At 47.5% G+C, this 25,042-nt stretch overlaps 2 protein-coding genes across 2 annotated transcripts in view; one reads left to right on the top strand and one right to left on the bottom strand.

Annotated features, from left to right (window-relative positions):
• Positions 1-25,042, bottom strand: part of LOC111074466 (protein takeout) — a 152,133-nt gene that overhangs the window by 111,264 nt on the left and 15,827 nt on the right. The window contains exon 5 of the mRNA XM_041591817.1: positions 5,624-5,666. The gene's annotated coding sequence lies outside the window, so the exon portion shown is untranslated. The remainder of the gene's footprint in view (positions 1-5,623; positions 5,667-25,042) is intronic.
• Positions 138-24,558, top strand: LOC111074458 (protein jim lovell). The gene is given in 5 exon segments (XM_041591815.1): positions 138-200; positions 15,207-15,491; positions 15,493-17,434; positions 20,285-20,416; positions 23,299-24,558. Coding segments are annotated over 4 exon segments (3,486 nt in total). The 5' UTR covers positions 138-200; positions 15,207-15,245; the 3' UTR covers positions 24,465-24,558.

The following is a 25,042-nucleotide window of genomic DNA, read 5'->3' as shown; positions in this document are numbered from 1 at the left end:
GCCGCAATCGCAAATATTTCCAATATTTGCATAAATTCACATCGCAAATTAAGTTAATTTTTAAATATTTCTTAATTGAATGTTAATGGTGGGGGACTGGGGACTGGCAAGGCAAGAGGGCCCTCCGTCTCGTGTCGATGATTCAAGGGGCAAGTTCAACTGCAGTTCTCTAATATATTCCATGCAACTTTAATCTGAAGGTAAGTCCCACTTGCTTTGCAGAAGAGGTTGAGGGTTTTCTTGCTTCTCTTGGCTCTGTCTCTGACAATGAACTCAGGCCGTAGAATGCAATATGCACAACACGCAAGCCAATAGTCTCTCATCCCAACGGAATAATCGACAGATTTCACTTTTGAAGAACAAATGTGTTAAGGTTTGAATGACAAGTAACTTGCACTTAAGTTACGGATTCATCTTCGTATATCATTGAGTTAAGAAGACTGTTTTTCTGTTTTTATATTTCAACATTTCCAAGTGAAAATCGTTGCCGAAACCCGCCGTTTGCTGCTAGTATGCCAGCAAATGTCGAAGTCCAGGAATAAGGTCGAGCTGGAGAAGAATGGTGGTGAAGTGAGGTGGTTCGACAGGGGGTGTACTGGGGGTGGCGTTGCAACGACAACCGACAACCTACAAGTCGAACAATGCGAATTCGAGTTGAGGCAGACATAGATACCAGAAAACGTCATATCCGCAGGGAATTGGCAACAATTACTAATAACAAAAAAGGCAAAAAGCAGCAACAGCAACATACAAAAAGGTTATCAAACGCTGAAATCAAAACAAATCGCACAGCGAAATGAAGCAATAAAAGCCAAAGCGCCTGCATTCGTTTTGGCTTTCTGTTTTAGTCGCTTCTTCTGTAGCCCAAGGATATGCAAAAGGATACGACAGCATGTTGATAGTGGGTTTGGTTCCCAGCTTTTTGTCCACTTGTGAGCTCCTTGCAGACACCCAGATCCCCGACACCAGCTGGTAGCTGGGTGCTGGACAAGAACAGTAGCAGAGTGGTGATCTCCGTTGCGAGTGGCACTTCAGATTTACTCCAGATACGTGTTGATGGGGGGCCGTCCGTTGGGCGTGAATAAATTTATTGTATGGCGAAAGCACTCAAAAATTCGCATGAGCTTGATTACGACTATTGTATTGTAGAGTGGGGCAACCTGAAGTGTGGAAAATTGTGGCAGGGATCACAGATTCTATGTATTCATAGAATTATTCATCCATAAATCAGTACAGATCTCGAGCGTTTTCCCGAAAACTGCTATGAAATTTGAGTTCCTTGAAGCTGCCTATCGAATACAGTTCGGTTGAGCAGCCAGACAGAAATTCAACTGCCCGATTGTCAGTTTACTTAAGGAGCAGCGACAGACATGACACTTAATCACTGATCTTGCCTAATTGTGATGATTATCCGATGCTTCCGAAACAGCAGCAGTTTCCTGTCCTTTTCTCAGACTGACCTAATTTACGGCGTGTAGAGGATTACCCGCCCCTGTCTTGTGGTCACTAATAGTGTTCCGTCGCTCCCGATGCCACAAGATCAGAGCAGACTCCAGGCCAAATCCTGCACCTCGCCTTTGCCTGCCTCTCGGTCGGCGAGACGATTCTAATCTTAACTTTTGCTGCTAAAGGATTTTTGCATTCTCCTGCCTGCTAATGTTTATTTGATTTCGCTTTTGTCTGAGCCCGAATTTGAATCTGAGTCTGAACTAGGACTCTGGACTGTGGGTTGTGGACCGGGTCTTCTAATCCTGGCGCTAGGATAATCCTCTATTTAGACAGGGCTCAGTCACAAGTCTAGACAATGGTCAGCGCCAGGCATCGCGATAAGCGTAATTTGTGTCTAAATGTAATTCAGATGATCGTGACGATGATGTAATGCACTTGACAAATGATTATTCACATGTGGGAGGGCACACGGACGCTCATGTTCCTTTGGGCCATTCCTGGCATCTGGGTCAACAAAAGCCTCCCATGCTTCAAGGTGGACAATGGGGGAGAACAATGGACCACACCAAGCTAAACAAAAAGCTATCCCGACTCTCCTGGCGCCTCAGTAGCAACAAAGCTGAGGTCTTCGGCTTCGGTGTGGCCTAGAGATGGGCGCGTGAGGCATCGTGATGCCAAAAAAACGTTCCGATCAGTGTCGCCTTTGACACTCGTCATTATTAACATTACCCACTGTCCTCCCATCCCGCCCTCTTCCCCGCGCATAGAATATGGCGCCGTTGGGCATCTTTTGATGCAGCTGGCTGGCACACACAGCAGTTTCAGTACTCGAGTACTCGAATTCATTGAAAACAATAAAGCCATTTGAGCGGCTATAAATAAATATTATTTGATTATTTTAAATTATTTTTTATACGATTAGCTCTAGACTGGCATTTGGCCAGGTCTTCTTTGTTGGCTAACAGAGACATCAATTGTCCAACTGCATTGAGCTCAGATCTGCATAATCCCAGTCCATTGTCTGGGATTTTGCCGCTTGCTGCACGTGTGGCAGAGAGACAGACTCGTATGTGCTCCACTGTGGGGTGTGGCCACTCTTGATACTGATAGCCTTGGCATAAAAAGAAGGCATAAAAGCGACTTGGCATGAAGGTTGCAAAGAAAACATTGAAATCACTACTATTGCATTGGCTCCCTCCAGGCTCCAGGCCATCGGACATTCAAAATGTTTCACATAAATATAGTGATTAGCGTCTTTGGCTTTGGCTTTGCAAATTTTGAACTTTAAATAATTCTTTTTCTTGACTGAAGTATTCCAAAGCAGCGTTCCAAAAGTTTCTGAAGCTCTAAACAAAAGTTGAATTGCCTTTTCTAATTACAAATATGAGTCAATTAAAAGTTTTTCCCTTTAACATTTCCATTGGTTGGTTTGTGTGAGCAATTGCAAAGTTTGTCCAAACTTAACTCGATGTTCACGAAACAATTTGGGAATGACAATTTTATAGAGGACCAAGGACCAATATTGGTTATCTTCTGTGGAACAGGAATCCGATATCAATTTACGGGAGATAACTACAAATTTTCTATGCATTGGAAATCCCTAATCCCATTTTTGTATACAATTCATATTTCAGTTTTGAAAATAGCGAAATCCAATTCTTTTTTTAAATATACGAGTACATATCTCCATAATCTTTGTAGCGCCCAGCGACTCTGAAATCTTAATTGCTCAAAGACTCATTTGGGAAACGCAACTCGAGATGTAATCAAAAACAATGAATGACCGTTGTCCGAAAGAGAATTACTAACTGTGTTTGTTAGAGAAAGAGACAAGACCCGATAAAAGCCACCTACACATAGGACATACACCATACAAGAGGCATGGAGAAAGAGAGAGAGAGAGACGTTTTAATAATCATAAAACAGTAGCGCAAATCAAGGGGAAGCCAGCTGGAGCCAGCAGACGAAGATGCAGAAGATCTCCTCCACCCTCGAACAAAGCGAAAAGAAATTCGAGCAGACAAAAAGAGGCTTACCCGGAGAACGGGGAACGGGCTCTGATAATATCACTTTAAGGTGATTCCCAGCGCATATTATGACAAAGATAAACATCGCTTAAAGCGGACGACGGCGACTGAGACGCCGGGCTAGCTACGTCTAGGAATGACCAACTTTAAAGGAAGAGCAGCGCAGCCCTCAGCAAAATGTAAATTTACCTCGAAAATATATTTACCCCCACGAAGAAAAGCCGAGAAAAAGTGCAAGAAAATGTAGGAGAAAAGAAAAAAATACCAGAGTAATAAGAAGAACAACTTTCGGACAATAAAGGTTAAGTTAGGAAAGTTGCCCGCCGCGTTGCTGGTCAGTTGTTGTGGTGGTGGTGGTGGTGGCGACGACCGCGCGAATCGATTTTTATCTTGGCGATAAGAGTGTCGGTGCGCAGTGGAGCGGGCGGGGGGAGCGGAGCGGAGCTGAACACGGAACTATGTGCCACAGTTAATGAGGCAGCGCACAAGTCACGGCCTGGTCAACTTTCTTAAAGGGAAGACGAAAATTTAAATTAGCCTATGCCACAGTGTTTTAGTAGAGTTCACAGTCTCCTCGAAATGTATGCTCATGTGTAACCCAAGGGGCTCGTATGAGCATGGTCGAACTCGTAGTTCGCCTTGGGCAGCACCCGAATTAAGAAACTAACTGGAATTATAATTTAAGCGTGTGAAAAAGTCATTCAATTGTGTGAAAAGCTGAAAAATCTTTCGCTTGTCGCTCTTGAACGTGTTCACATTTGAACACAGGGAAAGAAGGGAAAGGGAAGAAATAGGAGGAGAGGAGGGTGTGGGCGTGGGAGTATGGGAATACTTATGTAGTTAGCTGTATGTGTAATAGTCGAGTTTGAATGCGTAACCGGGCGGTAATGGGGTTAATGTCTGAGAATGACAAAAAAAAGACACATAAGGCTCAAAGATGGTCCCATATCAAAAGCTCTTCGTCTTGGACTGGATAATTAGAAGGTTTCGCTGTACAAAAAAAAGTAAGGTTATAATATTGTCATAATATTCCTTCTCACACTCAGCGGTGTTCCACCAAGCATTCTACATGGGTAGGTTATCCTACACTCCAATTCGAATCAGTGGGATGGGGGGTGCATTCTTCCCTCTCCAAACACTGCATTGGAGGGAAGGGCTTTAAGAGTCAGACCCCATTGGGGGAGCTGGCATCGAGTCTGCGAGGGCCCCGCGACGTATGAATGGGGCGCATAACTCTTATATGAGCAGAGCAGAGAAGCACTGTATATAACAGCTACACATACATACGCAAACATTCAATAATGCTCACACACAGATGCACACACATACAAATGTAAAAGGATATCTACTAACGGAGGAAAACCAGCAGCGACAACGACGAACTTTTTCGTGTGGGTGGAAAAGACGAGGAAAAAAGGAAAGCACAGCTCGTGGAAAAACTTTGGCACATACGTGGGAACGAGATAGCTGACGACGACGAAACACGAGGATTTTTGGAGAAGAGGGGAGCGGGTGGTGGATGGGGTCGGAGAAAAGGGGGAGTACCTCTATACGTATGTCTGTATATGCCTGTTTGAGTGCGAGTGCGAGTGCGCAGCGACAGTCGCTGAAATATGTTTGGGAAAATTTCTTGGGGAAATGCGATGGTGGACCCCACCCACGCACAGACCCATCCCCATCCCACGCCCACCTTATCACTACTCATCGTTCCTCCCTCTCCAGCATCCGCTGATGAGTTGGAAAACACTTGTGGTGCCGCCTTGCAGGAGTATTGGCATTACTTTGTGCTCTTAGCCGCCCGACAAGGGTCTGCGTAGGTGCGCCCACGCCCTTCCTCCGGAAAAGTCTTAACGCGCATTTTCAACATTTTCTGTTCAGGGAGCGACTTTCACTTTTCGCTTCTTTTGTCGACTCGTAATGAGTTGACTTGGGGAAGGGGGTTCTGGGGTGTTGGGGCTAGTATTAGCGAGCCTTACCAGGAACTTGGAAGCTACTTTTGGGTCCCCTTTTTGGGTGGGCAGTTTATTAAACTGATAATGTCGAGCGGGGGAAAGTGAGGATTAATTAGGACTGAGGATTCGCACGAGATTAAAATGAAATACTTGCTCGAATATTGAGAAACATCTGTACATACTATCTGCACTTACCTTTACTTGTTTAAAAGTTGACTCATGACCTGCGCAGCATGTGCTAAAACGAAATGAAAAAGATGAGACAAACTCATTAATGAAGATAGACAGACGTGGGCCGTGGGGGAGGACTGGACGCCCAGAAAGCAGTCGACAAAGCGACAGTTCAAAATTACAAACCCCACCGCCAGGAATTTTCCCCCGTTTTCGGACCCAGACGAAGCACAAAGAATGTCTGGAGAAGGCTAATAAGGAAAGTGAAATATCTTGAGCAGAAGAAATTAATTGAAGTAGAGGCAAAGTGGGAGAGCGAAGAAAGCTCAGGAAAAGCCACCACCAAAACTGGAATGTCCACATACTCGTACGAGTATTCGTATCCCTTAGCGCACTCTCGACCCCTCCCAAACCCAACCAAAATCGCTATTTGATTTCTGAGCTTCCGGGAAGTTATTTAAAAAACTCGGCTATTGTCTTTGGAGCTCAAATTTCAACTTAAGACAAACAAGAAAGACGGACATGACAGGCCCCGGAATGGGATTGGGGATACAAATGGAAAAGGAGGCGACGGCAACCCGATGGGCATGGCCATGGTCATGGCAACGGTTTGTGTTTTTCAAGTTGATGCCGTCCAGGGATAAAGCCAAGACAGGGACAGAGACAGCTGCTCTCTGGACGAAAAATGCTTTGGTAAACAATATTAATGAATAAGCGGAATGAGCAGAAAACAGCAGCGAAGGAAAGTAGCGCTTGTAACGGCTACGCCAACTGTCTTGCAACATTTTTGTGTTGACATGGCAGAGGCTGAGGCAAATGCAAAAGCAAAGCCAAGACATAAAGACCATATCTAATAAAGAAAAAAAGACAAAGATTAATACAAATTCTTCAAAAAAAAAACCCAGATTTTTCACAGCATGAACGAAATTATAAATAGAAAAAGTTTATTGGTCTTAAACGAAAGTCCGGTAGATACGCTCCAGACAGAAGCTGCCGCGGTGTATCGTATAATAGGAAATGGAGGACATAGAACACTCTTAAGCGACTATATTCCTTGTTGCATGTTATGCAATTAACGTTACGGGACGCTGTTGTCCATTGTCCATTGTGTCCTTTCCATTGTTCTGTTCTCGTCATTTTCTGTTTTAGCCTTCAGCCTAGTCCACAGCCGTGTCCAACGTATTCCAACCAGGCTCTCCATGGAGGCTGACATTGTCAACAGTTACAAAATGAAAATGGCGTTGACGGCCTGAGCAGTTTTGCTTGTGTTGCTTTTGTCCTTGCCACTGCCTCTACCGCTGATGTTGATGTCTGTTATGTATGTCCCTGTTGCCTGTTGTTTTGTGTGGGTGTCAGTGATGGCGGTGGTGCGTCCACTTGACCAGCACCGGGAGCACCGCCAACCACTCGCAGACAGAAACTTTTCCTTCGCCTCTCCTTGGTTCTTCGCTCCCGTGGAACGTCGGAGAAGGAGATACAGATACCTTCCCGTAGGTCTACGTGCCTGAATTGCATCCGCACCAGTGCAGTGCCATTCCCAGCCCTAGCCCCAGCCTCAGACCCAACTCCCATTACCCTCCCTCCTGGCACGCTTCACACCCCTCACTGGGCCACTCACCGCTCGCTTGTTGCTCTTGAATCCCCAGCGTATTTCTTGGCAAACTTTTCTCGGGCCCTCCTTCTCTGTCAGCTTCATTTTCTGTCTCTTTCTCTCTCGCTCTGCCTGCTCCTGGTTTTTTTATTTTCTTTTAATCATATTTAATTTTTTTTAGCTTTTTCATTCTCGGGCTCTTGTTCTTCCTTCAATTTTTTTCTCCTCTTTGCAGCTTTTTCTCGCGAGTTTTCTTGCCGTTGCTGAGCAACCTGCTGATTCTTTCTGGGCGCCTGTTCCACTGCTGGACGTGGCCGGCCATCGAGCTTCCACAGTGCCTCTGTTCTTGCTCCCCGCTGGTGGTCAAGTTGTATTTACACTTGTAGCGCATTGATTTTTTCGTTCTTCTTTTTCACGTTTATTTTCCCACTGGCCACCGAGTAATTTCTTTGTTTTTTATGAGCTTTGTTTTTATGCGTTTTCTTCCATTGAAATTTGCGTTTCCTTTTGCTTTTGTCTTCGCCTTGTCCACTTTTGACCAGACTTTTGAGTTTTCCGGCAGGAGTGTGGTTGGGGGGGGGGGGAGTGTGTGACACGAAACATGTCTGAGAGAAGTACGTGGCTTCATGTTGTATTCCTTTTCTTCAATTGTGCTCTTATAACGGACTTTTCTCTTTGGACTGAATTTTTTAAATCTGTTTTATCATTTGTACTTAAATGTTTTTTTTTCAACCGGTCATTTGGGGGGTTTTGGTGGATCTTCAAGAAAGAGCTCATTTGGTCTCAGATACATACATATGTACATACATATGTATGTACATATATGTATATATGTATGTACATATGTACATATGCATGTGCTAGAAATTTGCAATCTCCCAATCGGTAGATGCCTTGCTCTACCCACCTGATACCTCGTTAACATGCTTTAATAATGACCCAATCCCTAGAGCATAGCAACCCGTTCCTCCTGGCCATCTTCACATTTAATGATAAAGAAGTTACTCGCAGTTAGAAGCTCTCCAAACACGCTCCACCAAGCCACTGGCAACGGACCACGGACAGCGGACGACGGACATGGAGGAACTTGTGAGCTCTTAATTAGTAAATGCTGGCCATTATGGCGTCGCCTACTCGGCACTGCCTGCCATCACCCTCTACCCCACTACAAAACGGCTCGTGTAGCAAGCAGACCAGAAAGCTTCTTCGTAGCCCCCTTCTCATCATCATCCCCATCCCCATCATCATCATAATCCTCCTCCCACAGTTGGTGGGTCTCGTATATAGCCCATACAAAGGGAATTTCATACATTTCATAATTATCAGGCGAGTCAAGAACCCCTTTATCACAAACGGGCGCACCTACAGGCGCCACCCACACCTCCCCCCCACTCGCCAGCCTCCACTCCTCCACTAGCTGCAACCCCGCTATGTGCTTGAAAATCTAAAGGATAACGAGGGAGAAGAAAGATATGGAGCGAGATGAGGAGAGAGAAAGGGCGCATCCTCCCCCAGACCTCCACCCACCACAATTCATCTCAAGCGCGCGCTCATTTTCGCGAGCGTGAAAAATTGAGCAGCCAGGGAAAATACGGCAAAAAAGAAAAATATAGCTGCGTCCTGGACCGGAGACGGAGACATGCGCACGTGTGCTGCGAAAACGTACGCGGAAGGGGTGGCGAGGAAAAGCGTGCTCGGGCAATGAAAATGTAAATTTCCACTCGGGCTTTCCAGCCACACTGACAGAGACGCAGCAGTCGCTGTCGCGAGCAGACCTTCAGCGAGCACGGCAGGCACACGCTGCATATGGCAACAAGAAGAAACGGGAACATGGCAGCAGGAGCGGCACCACTCTACACAGGTCCCTCGTATTGAAAATCGAAATAGTTGAAAACCTAATTTGCATAAATTCGAAATAAATCCCTTTGGAACCCCATGGAAAGAGGTGCATTCGGGCAAGCAGCCAGGCGACAGGGCCAACCCCTTGAATCAGTTCCATTCTCTATCATTCACTCACTCTCAACGCTTTGTTGGAAGGTGTAAAAAATGTGTAAACGTATCCTTTATTTGTCCTTTGTCTGAGCTGCATTTGCATATGAAACGCAGCACTCTCCTGCATTGAGTCTCCTACTCCCAGATTTGCATAATCAAATCGCGCATGCGTGCAGTTTTGGTTCAGTTCCGTTTTTTGTTCATTGTACGCTTTCTACCCCCACAGATTGATCTGATCTGAAAATTTGAGTCTGGTTAGCGACATATGGACCAGCTGATTTGCGGGTCTATCTCTACCCCCTCCTCATTAAATATGCGTAGCATTTTTTGGATAGTTTTATGGTTGACTGAACAGCACTACTTGCCGCACATTTCCGTCCATATCAATTATGAAATTGCTTTTTTCATCCTCCATGAACTTGGGTGGGAAATAGTTTAAGTACGAATCCAAGTTATTAAATCTCTGAGAACTCTGGACAAAAAGAAGAAAGAGAACAGAAAACTTGCTTTGTTTAACTTCAAGACCAAGTTCGGCTCAGGGCAGAATGAAATTAAAGAAATGGAGCGGCCAAAGCTATCCTGACACGACAAAGGTGCAACTAGAAAATAGAAAATGGAAAAAGGCCCAAAATGGGGACGGGCGCAACCGTAACACAACACCGCTGTCTCCTCTCTCAACTTTTCAGCCAGGCTGTCGTTTACCAGCGAAAAAAGGGGCAAAATAAAATTCGAAAAAAAGACAATTAAAATGTATGGCGAAAAGGAAACGCTGGAAACAAAGCGCAGGCAAACAAATCATAACATGCAAATGAACTAAAAAAGGGGGAGAAAACAAAAGCGCTGAAAATAGGCTCTGAAAGTTACACACAGCACCCAGAAATGGATCTTATGTACTGGATACAAATACAGTACAGAACCCTCTTAGGCTTAGAAGTGGGTCTTGGTCCCTACGGCCAAGTACTTTATGATCAATATTTTGATGTTTTGCTCAGATGCATTCGGCGTTCATCTTCGCATGCAGTTTCCGTTTTCGTTCATATGTATGTACATAGGTACATACATACATACATATATGTACATCCTACTCACTCATGGGAACACATCGCATCGACCAATGTCTGGCTTCGGCTGCCAACACACTGCTGACCCCGACTAATCCATCCATTTTTCCACATATGTGGGCGTATGCCTGTGTGTGTAAATATGTATGTACATATGTACATGTGTCCTGTGTGTGCCGTATCCTGTCCCATGTATTACGTGCTGCTGAGTGAGAGATTTGCGCCAACAAATCGAAATGTTGCAAAAACGTGCTCATATGACCCACCCTCCACCTTCTCTGTAGAATTTCCCACAACCGCTTTTCCGCTTTTGATGAAAATCGCGTTAGGCTAGGGGTTGGTTTTTCCGAACTTCGCGTACATACACTTTTTCCATTTCTCTTTCGCACACATGCCAGAGAGCGAGAGACATATGTATGTATGCTCACACTCCTGTATATACTGTCTGTATGTGTACGTGTGTACAATATGTTGTGTATATGATTTTTGTCGAGAGGGAGGGAACACTGCGCCAAAGCTCCTCCACTTTTCTTCTATGTAATACGCTGCTCGCATGCATGGCACGAAATAGATAACATATTAAAAACTGAGCACATTCGACAAGGATAGCAAGAGCTGAGCAGAGCAGAGCAGAGCCGCGGTAGTTCCAGCAGCTGGAAAAGCTTAAAAAAGTTGTGCTGCTGCTGCTATTTTTCCCCAGACTGATGAGCAGAAGAGTTGTACATGTGTGAGAGCAGCACACACACATACACCCTCTCCACGTACGTTGTTTAGGTCTTTATCTATCCATCTCTCTCGTTGTGATTGTGGCTCTCCTTCTTTCCAACTCATTCTGCTCACTCTCTCTCCTAACAATTTTCCCCCATGCATTCGGAAGCAACGGGAAAAACTCAACTCGCAGCTATTCGAAATTTCCATAAGCTGGCAGAAAAGGGATATGTTGACGCCAGCAGCGACAGCGGCAGAGACGCGACGCAACCCCACGACGTCAGCGTCGACGTCGACGCTGGCGTTCTTGGGGTCCTGGGTCCGGGGTCCCGGTAAAAAATGTTACACTCACGCGCAGTTGGCGGCCAACGTGTGACAACTGCGAGTGAGTAAACTCCATGTGGGCCAACAACAGGCAACAACAACCACGCCGGCGGGGGTGGGTGGGTGTCATTCCAGTTATTGTTGTTGTTGTTGTTGTCTGGTGGTGGGCTATTACTCTTTACGACCGTTCAAAGCCTCCACATGTGTGTGTGTGCCTTTTGCGGGTGTATGTGTATGGGGACTCGCTCTTTCGTGCTCTTTTTCTGCACTTCGTGCCGCTGCCGTTCGTTTCTGTCTCGTTCGGCTCTCGTCCTTTCGCCTTCGGCTTCGGGTACGCATGTGTATGTAAATGTATTTCGTATACACATACATTTATATGTATCATACATTTTTTTCGGTGTACGTGACGTGCGAGGACATCCTTGCAGGCTCTCCCCTTCTTGTCCCTGCTGCTCCTTGAGCTGCTGCTGCTTATTCTGCTGCTGTCGTTGCTGTTGTTGTGATAAGGGAAAATATATATTTTATATGACGAAGGAGTGAAGACGTCGACGTCGCTGCTACAGTTGCTGCCGCCTGCCCGCTTCGTCGCTGCCCGATCCGACCGACAGACCGACCGGGCTGGCTTCGTCCTGCCTGCCGAATGTAGCATCCTCATGTGTTTCGCAAGCTTTTACTGTTTGTTGCCCGCTGCTCATACGTGTGCGCGTACGTGGGCGACTGCAGCATACGCGGACTGGGGGCGTGGCATTTTGAGGGTGGCAGTGGGGAGTGGCGCGTGTGTGCTGGCGCTGCCGCCACCGCCGCCTCTGCTGCTGCTGCTTCTGTTTGCTGCGACGTTACTGTGTTTTTTCGGGACGGCCCGACATCATTTGAATTAGTCGCTTCGTGACGTTTGAACGGTTCGAATCTACACGCGACGACCCACACGGCGGCAGCACATACTCGTATTAGCCGATTCGACTACCCGTTAACCGCTGTCAGCTAACCGGTAGCCGTTACGATGGTGAAAGGCCGTCTATAACGCCGACGCCAATACAATCCAAAAACCGAGTTTATTCAAAGAGTATGTTTTCAATTTAAAGGATTGCATGTGAATGAATTCCCTTATAGACATGCTAAAGGACGCTAAGCACATTTTCAAAAGTTTAATGGAAACAAATTTATAATGCGCGATCGTTCAAGAGTGTCTTGGCGAACTGTAACAGGATTCTTTGTGGGGACAAGTGTCTGAAGTTTTTACTAGTTTAACAGTTGACAAGTTCAATTATCCTTGTAGTAACAGTCTTACGAACCATTGAAACGGCATCAAATCGGTACATCTGGATATCTAGTTTTACAAATTAGAGGCATGCAGCGTCATTTGAGACTTTCTTCGATAATTCAGAATCGAACGTGTGAGGAAATCACTAGTCCGTCAACGAACTTTCTACTTCTTAGCCAAAAGTGTGTGTGTTGAATGTTACAAGTGTCGCGCCTGTCATAAAGAAACATGTGCGAAACATTTCAAACGAAACCCAAACACAATTCCTCGAAAATGGATGGCCAAATTGAAGGATAGACAGAACCACATACATACATACACATATCATATAGCCTTGTAAATGGGCCACAAATAGACCTGTCGGCGGCCATTAAAGAACAAATATCCTGCCTAACCTATCATCTACCTATTCCGTGTCTGGTTCGGTCCATCTTTGTTGGATGTTGTTGTTATTGTTGGACTGGGTATGTGTTTGCCTGTGTGTGTGTCAATAAACATGATCACGCACCTGATTATCACCTGCAAGGCCGAGGAAGATGGAAATTTTATGGCAGCTCGAGCGAGGAGCAATTTGAGAGCAAATCTCAACTGATCCTGCTCCTGCCCACATACACACGATAAATATATACAGACAGAGAGACAAACATGCATATGTATTGTATGTGTTTTTGTGTGGTGGTGGCTGGTGGTGTTTCGGGGTTGCATGTGTGTGCGGGGTGCTCATGGTGTGTGGTGTGTGGTGAGGGAAGGCCCTGACTGTCATAGGTGAAAAGAAAAGCGTTCCAACTTGCTGCACATATACATATTTGCATAGACCTCATATTCAGTTTGTTGCAAACCCTCGACGGGAACACGCGTCACGAGATCGATCGCAGAGGGCCGCTTGTTAACCGGAGATTCCGCACACGCGTGAAATCGTTTCCTCCCATGTGTGTTGTGTTTGTTTTTGCACAGTATTTGATTTGCGTTAAGGATTCTGTTTCTGTTAGTACTCCCAGATCAACGATTGTGAGAAATGCTAAATAATCAAAAGAATTGAAGTGCAATCTGTTTAAATTCTTAAAAACTATTTAGTGGATGTGAAAATTAAGCATCGAACACACGTTGAAAAATAACAATACGGATATCTACTTAGCCTGAACAAAATTCGTAAATGGTATGTAAACTGCGAGGATATTAGGGAAAGAAGAATACGAATATGGTAATTCATGAGATTATTCACATGGGATTATTTCCTGTTAAATTTTGACATTAAATTCGACTTGGAACCAGCCCAGCCAAACCGTCCGTCAGCTACCTTCAAGCGACTTACTTTACAATTAATTAAAAAAAACTCAAATTCTTCTCTTCCTGGCGTTCCACTAACTTGCTTTTACCTGTCGCATCACTCGACAGAAAAGTAAAATAAATAAATAAAAATGTTGTCTCAGCTGCCGAGAACCGCAAATGAGATACGGGCCAAAAAAAGTGGAGGAACCGAAACCCAAGAAGACGAACGCGTCGAAAGCCGAGCAGTTCCCTGCTAATTGCACATTGTTGCACTCGAGCGTGGTTATCCTTTCGCTCCTGCTGTGTTGCTGGTTCAGATTCTGGCTCTGGTTCTGACTGTGGCTTTGCTTCTGCTTCTGCTCCATCTCTAAATGTAGCTATGGCTCCTGGCCCCCAGAAGCATGTGTTAATATGCGGCTTCCAGCACCAACCTCCAACCGCTTAACCGCTCCCCCAAATGGTTGGAAAAGGAGGGGCGTCAAAGATGCAGCAGCTACGGCAAATAAAAATGTTTATTTTGCTTACGCTTCTAGTAAAGTTTTTTAATTTTGCATCAAGAAGTCGCTGGGTGGGGGGGGAATGGAATGGATTCGGAAGTTTCCTACGCGAAACGGACCCGTGTCTGTCGGCGAAGTCAGCTGGTGACTCTTTTAAAAATTCACACACGCAGGAGCACCCCGGGAACGGGGGCACACAGTTGCTGAATTAATTAGATGCCACGCACTGAGATGTGCGAAAAGCTCACCCGAATGCACTGTGGAATCAACTATAGCGACAATGAATGAATGAATAAAGGATCTGGGGTCCATTTACACTTTTTACAGTTAGCGATGATAATGCACAGTGGCATTGATCACCTAAAACAGCCATAACATATGTATAAATATGCAAAATATCTTGTACGAGTAATATTCCGAAGTGTTGACATTTGCAGGGAAAAGGTCTGATTCACGCCACTGTAGAGATAAACAGAAACAAAATCAGAACAGACTCAATGAAAATACAGGAGATGAGAAGACGGGAGAGGAGAGCCATTATCACACATCACACATCAGCATGTGATATCCTCAAGGATATGCGACACGACACGTAGCAACTGTGATTGTCTGGTCCTTAGCTTTTGTTTTGCTTCGCCCCCTGCCTACTGCGTGCTGCCTGTTTGTTGCCTCATGCTTCCAGCTGAAATAAAATATGATATATGCCGCGACTCATTAACATATTATCACACATATTGCCCCACAGATATGAGTATGCCATGCGCCACAGCATATGTCATGAATACGAATAATACATTACGAGAATACGAGTACGCCTTATCCAGGCATTATCCTTAAGCTCTGCTTATTCGTCTCTCGTCTAATACCCCCCACTCTGATTGCCCCTCTCTCTTTCCATTTACAGAGAAGCGGAGCGCAGCTTTGCACGTGACTGGAGCGGGGAATGTTAAAGGACGCCGAAGAGTTGATTAAACGCCGCAAACTGACGTCGCGCCACATGAACGACTTTGGACGCCAGGTGGCGACTTTGCCGCTGCCTCTCCCATTGCTGGCCAAGACCCCGACCAGCGATCACGGCCCCATGCATTCCACACCCCCCACAACGCCGCCCACACCGCCCCCCCTACCCTTGAACATGAGTCAAACGGCCAACGGAGCAACCGTGGCGGCACACGCATCTCCTGGCAGGCCATAGTCCACCGGCCACCCCCACGTTAGGCGGTGGGGCACCCGGTGGTACCATCGCGGCAACGGCACCACAGGATCATTACAGTCTGCGCTGGAACAATCATCAGAATCACATCCTGAGGGCCTTCGACGCCCTGTTGCAGACTAAAACGCTGGTCGACGTGACATTGGTCTGTGCTGAGACCTCGATCCGGGCCCACAAAATGGTGCTGTCCGCATGCTCCCCCTTCTTTCAGCGCGTGTTCGCCGAGACGCCCTGCAAGCACCCAGTGATTGTGCTCAAGGATTTCCGCGGCTGGGTGGTCCAGGCCATTGTGGACTTCATGTACCGCGGCGAGATCAGCGTGCCACAGCAGCGGCTGCAGACGCTGATTCAGGCGGGAGAGTCGCTGCAAGTGCGAGGACTCGTCGAGAGCTCTGTTCCGGAGCACACGCCCACGCCAGCCGCCTCGCCCGATGATTTCGGGCTGCTGGATGCATCGATGCTCTCCTCCAGCTTTGAGGACGAGTCGCCATCGATGGTGCGACCATCCCAGACAGCGGCAGCTGAGAAACTGATATTGCCTTCCAGGCAACACCTCTTTGACAACCCTGCTAGCTCGATGGCGGCGCTAAGTCTGCGCCGGAAGAGGGAGCAGGAGTGCGATCGCGATCGTGAGCTGGAGAGCGACCAGGAGCTGGGTGGAAGCTCACCAATGCCAAGACGCAAACAAGCGAGACCCCGCCGCCGGTCGGGCGATGTCCCACACGACTTTGCCCTGAACAAGCCCGAGGCGGAAACACTGCAAACTGTGATCAAGCACGAGATGCTCGAGAGAATGGAACGGGGAGAGGAGGACGACGGACCAGAATCGGTTGAGGCCCAGCAGGACTCCTCGCAGGCTTTAGAGGCGTCCGCGGAGCAGCCGAACGAGAAGCGTCCCAAGCCGGAAGACAGTGAGCAGCCTCTGAATCTCAACGAGACGCACCAGCACGAGCAGGAGATTGAAGAAGAGGAGGATGAGGATCAGGACGAAGACGAGGAAGAACAGGACATAGAAGAGCTTATACACACGACAAACGAGCTGAGGCGCCAGGCGGCTGTGGCCGCCGCCAATGCGGCCGCCATGTCGCCAATCCCCTCCCCCTGCCCCAGCGATGGGCCCGAGGACCTCTGCACCACTAAAAAGGACAAGGACAGCAGGCACACCAGTACCCACCACACCACCCACTCTTCCGATTGTGAGTCGAACAACAACAATAATAACAACAACAGCAATAAACTCCAGGACAACAACCAACGAATCATGCTGTCCCTGAAGGACATCAGGCAGCTGAACGCCAATCCAAATGCATCGTCAACGCCCATCCACACGCCCACCAGCTGCTCGGCGGGAGGCAACGGACTATTGAGCTTCCCTCCGCCTGGTATGCGGCCACCAGGCCTTCCGGAAAGCCCGCCATGCCACATGGAGGCACTAGAGGCCCAGATGCATGCCGCAGCCGTAGCCGCCGTGGCTGCTGCCGGAGCCGGGGACCATCCCTTCCACCACATGGAGCACCAGATGGAGATGTCCCTCGCGGCAGCAGCTGCGGCCGCTGCCATGCACCAACGAGACCCGCGAGATCCGCGCGATCACAGCGCATTTGCCAACAGCATGTTGGGGCCCATGGGCATGTCCCCTTTTGGGGGACCTAACGGAGGGCCCCCAGGGAGCAATGGCGGCCCGGGAAGCGGATGTCCTGGACAGGCGCCCCATGAACGGCTGGAGGAGAGCATGAACCGTTTGAGCAAGGAACTTGGCAAGGAGTTTGGCAAAGATTTTGCCAAGGAGTTTGGCCCGTCCTCGCCGATGAGTCTGCCCGGACACTTCAATCAGCAGGATGGACATCCGCACACGCATCCGCCATCGCCGCTGCCATTTCCCGGCATGTCCTCCGCGATGACGCTGACGCCGCCGCACAGTGAGTACAAGATTTGATTACGTTTACCTTTATCCGTTTTGAGTCCAAAGAGGTCACTGGGTTATCGGTCATGCGGTACATACTGCACTTCTTGGGGAGCAGGTGGGACCTAGCGGAAGTCCTCAATAAGGATATGCCCCTAACTCTTCGGCAGAGCATTCCCCCACAGCCAGTAAAAAGGATTTGTGCTTCATAAACATTACAAGAAAGTGTCCAAGACGTTGGGTGGAACGCAACATGTGGCCTCTGTGCAACATCAAAGTGTCGTCAAGTGACGAGAGTCCTTGGAGAAATCCTCTTGTCGCAAAGCTCCTCTAAGCACATTAACATTTCTCTCGCCTTTGAGTTCCCCTCTTTTGAGGCTTATTTCACCTTTTCAGAGGTTCCAAACCATTCTGACAGCATTTCAAGTACCTGTGAGCTAGAAAAGGGGGCTTTAAGATCTTTAAGCTACCTGCAACACACGACTGAACTTGTTTGAAGGGTGAGGCGAATTTTTCGCAACTAATTAAGTCATAAGAAGTTTTACAGTAGACAGCTCGTAAGAAATATTGAAATGCAATGACATGGCAATGGGCTCCCAATAATTTGACAGTTTAGCCTCCTCCCGCGCTCCCACGCTCCCCATGCCCCATCCTCACACATGCAGTGTCTGTCTGTCAGAAGGTAGACTTCGAAATACGAGAGTGGAAAAGCATTTGCGGTCGAGTCCCAAGTTGGGAGTGCAGTCGAAATAAATTCAATTGCGTTTTATATGATTTTTTTATATTTATGTCACGGGGCGAGTCAGGCGACGCGCACACAGCAACAAATTGAGGTGCAAAGGTGAGCCGCCGACAGTTGGGTGGGAGGTGGGCAGTGGGGTGCGGTTCTGACATTGCGTGCAGAAAGCGCAAGAAATTTATGTTGTGTCTCTTGCAACATGTGAGGAGAAGACTAAGACTGCTTGCAGACTAGGTTCAAACTGTCAGCAGACGTTTAGCAAAATGACTTTTAAGTTGCCAACCTGCCACGCCCCCGCCTCACGTCTCCGTGCGGCCTCTGTCTCTGGCCCCCCATTCCCATGTGTTGTGTTTAAAGTATGCCGGAGCGCACAAGTTAAACCTTTTGGCAAACAACTTTGGCAGCGTCGGTGGCATAAATAAGAATACGAAGGCAAGAAATGGGACTAGAAGGAGAATGACGTCTCGTGGTTGGGCTTCCCTTATTCTACTTTTGCATATAAGTCGCGCGATATTCATATTAATAATATCCGTTTGGGGAGACCCAGACCATGGCAGAAGCAACAGCAGCAGCAGAAGCCCAGGACCTTCACCTGGGTAAGGCAGCAGCAGGGAGAATGCAGGCGAGACGCGCGCACACAGGATATAAAATAAATTAAGGCACAAAAATATGAAAAATTGTACGAAAATGCCAAGTGGAAGTCAGGAAGGCAGGAAGCGCAATACCTTTTAATGCGACAAAAATTTCAGCCAACATATCAGGGGTTGTGGAAAGGTTGGCCACAGGGAGGGGGCCGACCTGGAGGTGGAGCTGGAGCGCACTGAAGTCGCGTCGTATGCGAGCAAATCGCTAACTACTGCATAAACAGGCTGCAGGCAATGAAGGATCCAGGCACAAGGATACGGCCAAGTCAAACGTAAAGGCAAAGAACTGTGGAAACTCAAGTCATACCCGAGGCATGGAGCACTTCTTACCCTGTAAATGGTTGGGTGTGAATGGGTGTACCCGTACTGTTGTAGAGCGCAAGCTTTGACTCATTCCAAATCTGTTATGGGGCAGCAAATGGGATTTCCTGAGGATTCCTCCTCATATCTCTGGCCAAATACTTCGACCTCTTGTAGGCAACTACCTTCCAAAGCCCATACGACCCCATGGAACTTTCATTATACTTTCGCCCCTCCCGCGGTCAGGAACAAAACAGGAGACTTGCAGACAGCCCAGAGAGAGACTTACCACCGTTTCTCGCTCGTATGGGAAATGTGATTTATTTTTTCTGCTGAAATACTTTCGGCGTGAAAATCATTGAACTAATAGCTTCTGACGTGTGGGGGAAGGGCAGCAGCGATGCAAGAAGGCAAGAAGTCTATCTGTTCTAGACCCCTTCAAACATTTGAAAGGAAATCCACTAATTCTACACGCCGTCACAAGAAATGGAGGAAAAACGAAGGGATATTACGTATACGCGGAGCGGCGTGTTGTAATGTCTACTTCAGAAAACAGAGCCAAACAATGTGCGCTCGTTATTTGTGTTATTATGCAGCAGATACAACACATCCTCTAGACACAGATACATACTTCTATCCATCTATCCATCCTTTCATCCCCTTATTCACATGCCCCTGTATTGTCTTCGTCCCGTTCTTTCTGCTCCTTCTGTGCGGGTTTGTCTGCTTGCGTCCTGGAATCCGCGGCGCGACTTATGAAATCATTCAACACAATGTCAATAATATGCGTTGACTCTCGCCTGACGCTCCTTTGGGCAGATCCTTTGGGCACGGCCAACCTTGCTTGGTTATCCTTTAGCTGTGCTGCCGTTGGCGCCTCATCAGCGCTTCAATTGTTTCACTCATGTGTAGAAGTGTACTCCAAGCGTAAAATATTAATGTGATAACGACGTACTATTGTTTACCATCCATTGGGATCCACTGCGACTCCCTAAGTGCGTTGGCGCTCGTATTGTTCGCCTGGCTAATCAGTGGGCCGGAAAATGAGACGCTTATGTGAGATTTTCCGTAGTTGCATCAACTCTTATGTAAGAGAAAGGACAGGGCCAAGTGCACTCGTCCTTTGGACTCATTTGAATATGTAATCAATACTGGCTTTTATTAACAATATTTATTCCTACAGTGTTTGGCCTGGACTCCCCACTCGGCCTATTTCCACCCGGAATCGATCCCGGCAAACTCTATAATCCGCTTATGGAGATGAGCGATCCACGGGACATGCCAGGCGGACCGCCGCCTTTCCTGAAGAAAAAAAGTAAGTAGTCTTTGCACATAATTGTACAAGAATGAACTTTTCCCAAACTGAGCAAACAACTAATTAACCCCAGAGAGACAATTACGAACCCCTGTAAAGGCAGAAACAGCAAACAGTATACATTAGACAGCAGACACCACTCTGCAGCGAGAAAGGTTTGAAATCATTTCAACATGATTGGCGTCGATCACGTTGGGGCATGGCATGGCATGGCATTCGCAGAGCGAACAGTTCGCGCTCGCGTTCGGGTCCGGGTTCCGTGCTTTTGCAATACTTCACACCTGACTGATTGATCTCTAGCTGCTGCTCTCCAGAGTTCAAGTCAAGTTCTCTTCCTTCTGTACTCTGTACCCCTCTAGCCCACATTTGATCTGCCTGCACTCTGGTGCACGTATTCGAGCTGGGGGCAATAAGAAATAAGAAAACACTTTGGTTCCCGTTCCTCTTCGGTATTCAGCTCCAGATCGACTGTGAGTAATTGAAGAGTAAATAGAAAGGGTCATAACTGGTTTAAGGTTCAAAAGTGGCTGAATTGTAGCCGATTAGGTTACATAAGGATCTCCGGCATAAGAGCAAACATTCGCTGATATTCCCTTATCCCAAAACCCTTTTCAACCATCACTCAATACGAATGAGAATACGAACACGATTACCTTCTTATTTCCTCTAAGGGGGGCACATTCTCTGCTCATGCCTGTCGCTCATGCCCACATCCTTCACCTCGCCCCAGATAGTTCCAGATGCGATCACTCGTGCGATCATGTGAGGCGGCAAATTTGTTTCTGTGGTTTTCCTGTGCGCTCAGCTCACTGCAATCGCTGGATCGTTCAAGAAATTGTGTTTGTTTGTTTCTTTATTGGTTTCTTCAATGGGGCAACATGTGCACCTATGCATATCGTAAACGTAAACGTCGCTTTTTCTGATTGACAAATGGGCGAGCGAGTCACAAATGTAAAGACTGTCTCTAGACTTTGTTCACCTGCGGACGATGTGATGCAAGTGAAACCTCAGAAAGCAATGAAGTTTTCCGTATACCTGCAATGGTCATAACTCCACAATTCGTGAATGTGGTTCAGAAATCAATTATCTCCTGTGATTGCGATGTGATTGACAAGTGAGAAGTGCAGGAACGGAGCGAAGAGGGTACCGATATTGTCTGGATCGATATTTTAATCTGCATGTGAGCTGTGTTTCCCTGACAGTTTATTTGACAGTTGGATGGTGGTGAGGGGCTAAGTGCTGGCTATTAGCTCGTTTCATGTATGAACGATTCGGGGGGCAGCCACTCGTGTGGGATTTGCTCTCGAGCATGTGCAGGCGCCGCTTAGCATGATTAAAAGGCGAATTGTACATATAAAAAGATGCGGGGCTTGGAAGAGGTAAAAGTGATAGATAGATAGATAATTGCTTAATTTTCTGGTCAATCCCCATCAATGGAAGCAATAACAAAGCAAAAATCGTGATCATATGTTCCGCATACCAGAGAGTACAGAATATTCATGGAAGATTTTCGCTTTTCAATGGTATCTTATCTACCATCTTCTTACAAACACAATTACAACAATGTAAGACAGTAAACAAAACGCAAATCTGCCGTATAGCACGATATTCTTTATTGCAAATCTGCAAACCCGTTCCACTGTACCACTGATACAAATCTAGAGCTAGAGAGCAGCTGAAGCTGGAGCCCCCCACTCGCAGGTTCGATGCGACCATTCGACTCCCTCCTCCCTCCAAAGTTGTCTTCATCCTCCTCTCCTTTTCCCCTTCGAAGGCCCTCCCTGCATCCGTGTGGGTGTGATTAACTGATTTGTTCACATTCATTTGTTCATTTGGCGATTGTTTTGGGCTCCTCCGTCTGTGAAACGTGATTTTGTACCAAATTCGAATTTCGTTCATGTGAAAGCCAACAGCCAACAGGAGGCTGATGTCTCTGGCTGAACTTCGATAGAAAGACCGCATATTTGAATCACCAATAGTCTCTGCTGCGGCTATTTATTGGTACTTGTATTGGTACTTGCTCCTAATCCGAACTAAATTCACTGTAAACTGAGGGTCAGACCTTCCTTGCGACCCTGCGAAGCGGAGACCACTGCAGCGGAAGAATGAGCACACACAACAAAATGAAAAAGCTGAAATATTTCAGACTCGAAATTAAAGGCAAATGAATATGATCAGGCGGAATTAACCTGCGAATTACGATTACTGCTAGCTTGCTGAAGCCACACATTCCGCCCCAGCTTCATCTTCATCTGCCGCACATCCATCCCGCTTTTCTTTCGCGTCGATCACTTCGGGCGCCCATTGTCACACAGCCAGCGACAGAGTCATGAAAGGAACCTGTGGCTTTGTTGGCGGTGCTGTTGCTGTAGCAAGTCGATATCTGGGGGATCTAAATTGAGTTTTAGCGGTGCATGTGACGCCACAGTCGATGCATAGTCGTAATTTGCATATAGAAGGAAAGCCGGGCAGGAGATGGGGCCGGGGCTGGGTCAGGATGGGAACCACCGCAGCGCTTGCTATGTTTGCTGTTCTCTCTCTTTGTTTTGTTTTTTGGTTTTTGTGTTCGGTTTGCCATGTGATCGCTCTTTGTGCGAGTAGGTGCCACACGATGAACGAAGCATAGGAGGGTGTGTACGAGTACGAGCTGAAGGCAGGACTGGAGCAGGCAGTGCCAGACAATGGGCGACTTTTCAACGGAGTTGTCTAGGCAGCATATGGGGCCAAAAGATTGAAACATTAGCAGATTTAAGCTACAAGATAAGCTCCGCTATTTGCGCGTGCCTGTGTGTGTTTGGGGCGCCTTAAGCCCTCCTTCCCTCCTTCATCCCTTGGTTAAGCAAGATATTGGCCTAATCGACATTATCGCATTCTTTTTGCAGTGCCACGACCCAAGGGACAGCACTCGGCGCCACGGGGCGGACCACCTCGTTCCTGGACCAACACAGAGCTAACGGAGGCTCTTCAGCACGTGTGGAACAAGAAGATGACCACTTCGCAGGCCTCCCGCATCTTTGGCATACCGTACAACTCCCTGCTGATGTATGTGCGGGGCAAGTACGGAAAGAGCTTGAAGCTAGAGCAGCTCCGCAAGGATTGCATCAGCGGGCCACCCATTGAGATGCTCCAGATGGGAATCAGTGGAGGCAACGGAGGAGGCGGCAGCTCTAGCAAGAGCGATAAGAGCAAGGACCGCAAGGAAAAAGACAAGGAGAAGGGTTCGGCGAGTAACAATACCTCGGGCAGTTCGGGCAATGGGAATGGACCCCACTGCGGCTCGGCCAGTGGAAACGGTCCCCCAATGCCGCATCCCAGTGACCTCGGTTCCTTGGGGCCACTCGACTTGGAGCTGGGACTGCCACTGGGTCCTCCGGGCGGGCCCCGAAGTGGCAGCTCGGAGCCCGATCTGTTAGGCGGACCCAATGCCCTCTTCAATCCCTTCAATCCGCAAGGATTTTACCCCGACTTTTCCGGCGGTTTCCCGGGACTGCCCCTGAGCATGTTGAATCTTCTGCCTCCGGCAGAGCGACATCATGCAGCGGCTGCCATGCACCATCTGGGAGTGACAATGGATGAGGACTGCAAGTCGGTGGGCTCCAAGCAGTCCTCCTCCATGGACGACGACTTTGCGGGGCAAGGGATGCCCCTCTCATTGGAGCAACGGCGGGAGATGGCCGCCACGGGACCCCCTTTGACGCAACTGAATGGCGGGGCAGGGCAGGATTGAAACATGTGGCGGGATTGGGCAACTGGGGCTGCCAATCCAATATACTTCCCGCCCTTTGAGCTCGACCAGGAGCAGAATCCGGCAGGCCCAGGTCATCCAGCGACCGCTCATCATCCGCGATCCGCCATGCACCACATGGACTGTCGCGAGCTCAGCTTTAAGCCCGGCCCCCTCTTCATGGCCAGGCGAAAACTGAAGCGCTATCGGGCCAAGCGCCAGCTGCAGCTACAGACCCAGATGCAGGGCTCCCAACCGCATCCACATCCGCCACCGACTGCGACATGTCCTGCCGCCCAAGCGCTGCCACCGCTGCGGACTTGAAAACTGTGAACAGAATCGAAATGCAATATGTGTATTCTTAACCCAATATTTAGTTTTGTTTGTAGCCCTAAAGACAGTATATGATTTACGAGGATTCTATTTTTATTTGGTTTGAGCAAAGGATAAGATTTGCTGGTGCTTTTAGTTCCTATTCCCGACACCCGATTACCTATTACCAACACCCTACTCCCGATTGTATGATAATGTATTTATTGATGATATTATTTCGAGATTTGCGATTAATTTCAAGTTAAGTAATCGAATACGACAAAGCTTACAAAGCATTTGAGGCAATACAATTACACAATATCTGCTGAATATTGTACTATTATTATTATTATGTTTTTATTTAAGTATTAAACGGAATATAATCAAAAATGCAAGCGAGGTTTAAGAGAGTATTGTAAATATGCAGAGGTAACCAAACAAACCAACAGAACAGCATTAGATGGACTCCAGGGGGCTGTGGACCATCCGCAGATGCATTCCACAGCTACCATCTGCTGCCACAGCCCTCTCAGTTCTCAAACGTAGAATGTAATGCAACGTTTGCAATTAGTAGTATTGATAATATCGAT

This window comes from Drosophila obscura, unplaced genomic scaffold, assembly GCF_018151105.1.
Source record: "Drosophila obscura isolate BZ-5 IFL unplaced genomic scaffold, ASM1815110v1 contig_151, whole genome shotgun sequence".
In the NCBI taxonomy this organism is placed as follows: Eukaryota; Metazoa; Arthropoda; class Insecta; order Diptera; family Drosophilidae; genus Drosophila; species Drosophila obscura.
The sequence above is the reverse complement of the archived record's forward strand: the minus strand, read 5'-3'. Positions and strand labels throughout refer to the sequence as shown.